We start from the raw sequence: 5,067 nt of genomic DNA, 5'->3' as shown, positions 1-5,067 counted from the left end.
ATTAGTTACCTGCGTTAGGATTTTAGACACAATGATATTCACTAGAAAAATTTGTTTTGTATGTTGTTGTTAATACAAATTTTTCGCAGTTACATTGAATCCAAATTAAACTCAATTCTTAATTGTCCTTTTTATTTTAGGCTCTAACTTTTAGTTAAAGGTTTGGCCATTGTTTTCTACATTCTTTGTTACTTAGGAGGAAAAAAAATGAATGTTGCCTAATGCTGCCAAGACCATGAATAGTTACCCTTTTTTATTATTGGAATTATGTTCATGATGATAGTAGCTTACCCTCTAAGAACACAATACCATAACTAAACTAATAATAAACCATTACGGTTATTGAATGAAAATTCATTGCTTATTTGTTGGCTTTTATTCAGTCCATAGTTCTAGGATGTCTGGGATATTAAACAGTCCAGCTTTAAGAAGCTTAACACTTTTTTTTTAACCTTTAGATTTAAAAACATTTTCCAAGATCCGTGCATTTTTTAATTAACAAATTAAGGGGCAAAATACTTAACACTGCATTTGGAGTTCTAACATGATTGTGTTCTTAATAAGTGTATTGGATTAACATGGGTCCAATTCTCTATTCCATTACATGTCAAAATATTTCCATCACATAATATTTTTTTATTTGATTTTCACGTAAGATGCAGTCTCACGTAACCTCACACGCATATGATGAGACCCACATGACACAACAGAAAAGACCCATAAATCTAACGACTTAAAATTTTGGGTTGAAATGTGATTTTATAAGTCTAATTACAGTGAATTACCATGATAATTCTTCACGGTGTATTGCACACTAACATGTTGGCTAAGAAAGTAAAGAAAAATACGCACCTAATAATTGTATCAAATAAACAAAATTTCTTTCTAATAAATATATTATATATATATTTTGCACATCACCTGTGGTAAAGAGGGGGACTTTAGATTACAATCCTTTGATAGACTACAGTGCCTAATTTAAGGACATTGTACATTTGTACATTGGCATTGCACACTATATGATCCAAGTTACACCTCATACTTCTGCTGGAGGCTGATTAGCAGATTTGAATGAATCTTTAATTTGTTGATCTACTGGATTTGCACAAGTTAGTGGTTGCTTGATTTCTTCAGAATTTTTAGAAGTCTTTTTCTTTTCAGGATATAGTACATAATGTTGTAACATCAAAATAGAATCATAGATTATTGTTACCTGCAATGGTGTAATTTAGAGAAGGTACATCAACATCAATTTCACAGTAGTTATTGGCTCCAATACATAACTCATGTAACAAGACTCTTTTATGATTTTCAAAGTTTAAGCAAATTCTTACATTCATTGTGTCATTTCATTTATCTCACGAGGCCTACTTCTTGAATGGATTTTAAATATGTTCTATAAATTTAGTTTTACCATACAAAAGAATTGAGAATATGACATACCAAGGATATGAGTACTTTCCCAATGTTTCCATAGAAGTTCACCCAGGAACCTAGATTATATAGATCAAGTTGAAATTCATAACATACATTAAGGATAAAATCTGATGGCAAGGTCTAAATCACTATTGCTTGAAAAATCACAAACCTTGATCTATAGACTGCACAACCATTTGTGAATAATTGAAGACCCCTCCAGAAAAATCAAGGAGAACACGCCAAATGCTAAATCCATCTGTGCTCTTTCTCAAGAAGTTCATGAATGCCTATATTTCATAACCAAATATCCATAACTCAGCAACAAAATATTGATGGCTAATCAATTAAATATCATTTTCCTTGTTCAAAAGTTGTATGAAGTTAACAAGATGATCATATATAACATAATATGTAGGGTAAAGCATTCTGACCTGGGGAAAGTATTTGATGACTGTCATACATACTTGAATTGAGCTGCAATATAATTGATTTCCACAAAATATTAGAAGAAAATATAATCATACCTCAGCTCATAAGACAACTATAATATTAACAATTACATTAAACGGAAAATCCCGGTGCACAAGGCTTCCCGACTTGCAAGGGTAGGATGAGGATCGAGTGTATGCAATCTTACTCTTACATTTTTTTGCAAAAAAGTTGTTTCCCAATAAACAAACCCGTGACCTTCTGGTCACAAGGAACAATCCTCTAATATTAGCAATTACATTAAAATAATGAAATAAAAATAAAAAAGAAACAGAAGAATATCAACATTCCCTTGAAAGACAATTGAAGAGGCTGATATTTTGCAATGTTATACTGAAATGATAGAAACCTTTCCTAACTACAACCCTACATCAATTTACAATACCTAAATGATATATGATTCATAAACAAAGACGCTATGGACATTAAAATGTATGGGAAATGGGCTCAAACTTTAAAGTGAGATCGCAGGTTACAGATACCTGAAGAAACTGTGGAATATTTAACCATAATCTCAACTTTATAGTTCTGCAAGATTTCTTTAAGCCAAGTTAAATCATGACCATAATTAACTTATCTAAGTTAACTAGTCATCTTACTTACCCCCACACTCCGATATCCAGTTGTCAACTAGGGTCAATTATCCAAATTCGAGCCAGCAGGACCACAAAGGTAGCAAAACTCTCCCTACCAAGTTTTTGATACAACTACATACTCAGAGCTCGAATTTGAGACCATTGGTTAACCTAGAACAACCAATGCCAGTTGATCCACATGCTAGTGGATACAACACAAGAATTTTAGAAAGTAAACAAGTACAAACATACTAATCACAGCCATTTTATTAATCTGTATCATAATCCGAAGAGCTTAATTAACATTTAAAACCCTCTGGATAGATTAAAAAAAATTGAGTCATAAGAAGAGTGAAACTTGCTTGAAGATGGAGATTAGCCAAAGCCAAGACTGGCTAGGTAATGCTATGAAAAAACAAACAGCAGCACTGAACCACACAACAACAATTATTGCAATGGCATATTTGGAGAACTTCTGATTTCCACGCTGCAAAAGCCATGAAGAAAAAAACAGCAGATAATTTACTATCTTTGAATTATCAAGAGCTCAACACTAACTCAAAGCATTATAGTTATAAGAGGAAAAGAAAATATTTAATAAAAATTGTTTACTTACTTCATAGATTGTAATTTGGGATAATATAATCAAATTCATTAAAACAGAATGGGTGGAGAAAGCAACATCATTAGCAGCTACAGGTATCATCTGCAATAACAAGAGATTGGAAAGCAAAACTACATATTGTGAGTACAAATTGTTAGAGAAATATAATATAAAAAACATTAAGGTAACCTCCACCTAACAACTTAAGCTTTGGATTAAATTAACGTTTTACAAGGTATCAGTGATCACGAGTTCGATCAGCAAGTGGGTATATACATTGTCCACATTTTAAACCCGAAGGGCCCTTGTGTGAAGGTGCCTTCTACAATAATTATTTTGGACCAAGAGGCATATGCATGGGATGGGTTGGTGTGACTATAACAGATAAATTGTATACACAGATATTAATTTTCTTTCTAATCCAAGGTCCTAACATAGGTATAAAAAATATTTATTTTCTTACTAGCAGTTTCCACTTAAACTTTTTTTTTTGGAAGTAACCCAATCGGTTTGTCATTTTGCACTAGTCCGATTCGGGACGGATCCAAGATTATGACTTTAAACCACTCTCAAATGTGATATTAGGGAGAGTCGAACACATGCTCTCACCCTCACTTGCTCAGCTCCCGTACGTTAATTGAGCTGCCACCATTTGGTGTTTCCACTTAAACTTTAACTCTGCAACCTCCTAGGTTAAAGAATTTAGTTACGATGTAGCACAACAAAGTCTTACACTATGTGTTATTACAGTACTTAATAAGTTTGACTTGTTAAGATAGTGAATCTAATTCATTAAATATTAATGTAAAACTTTTGCTCTCTTGCATCAAAGCTAAATTATTTGTGCGAACCATGGGGGACATAGTTGGTTAAGGATGTGGCTCATCCCCAAAAGGACGTAAGTTCGATTCCTACTGGCTAATATGAGAATCTTGTTAGTGGGTGATCTGTAATCCCTCTCAGAAATCCTCAAACAGGTTGAGAGATCTACCCTGACTTTAATGGTATATCCGTGTCTAACAACACCTAAACTTTTTTGTACTAAAAAAAAAAGGTAAACTATTCCTTAAGAAAAAGAACAAACCTGTCCATAACCATACTTCTCGAAATATTGCTTCTGAATAGCAGGGCTAAAGAAGAGCGAAGCGTTGTATATCAGATATGACCAGTGCTTAGTCAAGTTTAGAATCTCAAAATCTAAGCTTAACCCCACCACACTGAGTTTGATTACCAAACAAACCAAAAACACTTGAGTATGAACCAAAAAAAAAGAAGTAAAATATATATACAGGGGAAGGATCCGTTTACAAACTTATTTTACAAATTTCATTATCTTCTCCCGGAGAACATAAGTAACAGTGTTCTCTCGGAAGAAGATAGTGTAGTTTGTAAGAGTTTGTAAACAAAAAAGTTTGTAAATATAACCTACCATATATATATATATATATATATATATATATAAGAATTATAAAACCATTAAAAAAAGAACCTTTTTCTACGAAAATTCAAGATGATCTGTGGGTAGCTACAAATGGACCATGAAAGAAAAGCTAACCAACCCAGTACTTGATATATGACTTGTAATGGAAATGAATTCCAGGGAACCATTTTTCTGTCAGTTTCTGGCACAGAGGAAGAAATGGTATCTCTTGTGAATGAATAAAGGAAATTGTAACCGTCCAAATATCTTTTATATAGTTTTATGGGTCCACATATCGTAGGATTTCAGTTTCCATGCACTTGGTCTAAGAAACTAACTCCATTCATTCTTGTGTGTGGAGCCAATAAGCAAGCAATTTTCATTGTTGACTTTCTATTTGATAAGTAGCAATATTGATTGATTATTAATTGCCGGGTATTTTATTTTATTTTATTCTAATAGACGTGTCTAATTTAGTTTCGGGTTTGAATAGAACTCACTACCTGTAGATAAGTCAAAATTAAAGTCCAGCTGAATTGTCACTAAACCAACAAACTATT

The 5,067-nt window shown here is 32.7% G+C and overlaps 1 protein-coding gene across 2 annotated transcripts; it reads right to left on the bottom strand.

The window, feature by feature from the left end:
• Positions 1–856: 856 nt before the first annotated feature.
• On the bottom strand, positions 857–4,731 carry LOC133302991 (cystinosin homolog). 2 transcript variants are annotated; one of them, XM_061502816.1, is made up of 8 exons: positions 4,643–4,728; positions 4,172–4,304; positions 3,100–3,189; positions 2,846–2,970; positions 1,851–1,893; positions 1,589–1,706; positions 1,444–1,493; positions 857–1,213 (listed from the first exon to the last, which is right to left on the bottom strand). In XM_061502816.1, the coding sequence occupies exons 1-8, from the start codon at positions 4,693–4,695 to the stop codon at positions 1,037–1,039; spliced, it is 789 nt and encodes a 262-aa protein (XP_061358800.1). In that variant the 5' UTR covers positions 4,696–4,728; the 3' UTR covers positions 857–1,036. The 2 variants fall into 2 exon arrangements, with proteins under 2 accessions (XP_061358800.1, XP_061358799.1); XM_061502815.1 differs by having other exon boundaries at positions 858–1,213; positions 4,577–4,731.
• Between the last annotated feature and the right edge of the window lie 336 nt (positions 4,732–5,067).

Source organism: Gastrolobium bilobum, unplaced genomic scaffold (assembly GCF_033153095.1).
Source record: "Gastrolobium bilobum isolate Gb01-03AN ecotype WA unplaced genomic scaffold, APGP_CSIRO_Gbil_v1 utg38958, whole genome shotgun sequence".
Taxonomy (NCBI): Eukaryota; Viridiplantae; Streptophyta; class Magnoliopsida; order Fabales; family Fabaceae; genus Gastrolobium; species Gastrolobium bilobum.
This window is presented reverse-complemented; position numbering and strand designations above follow the sequence as displayed.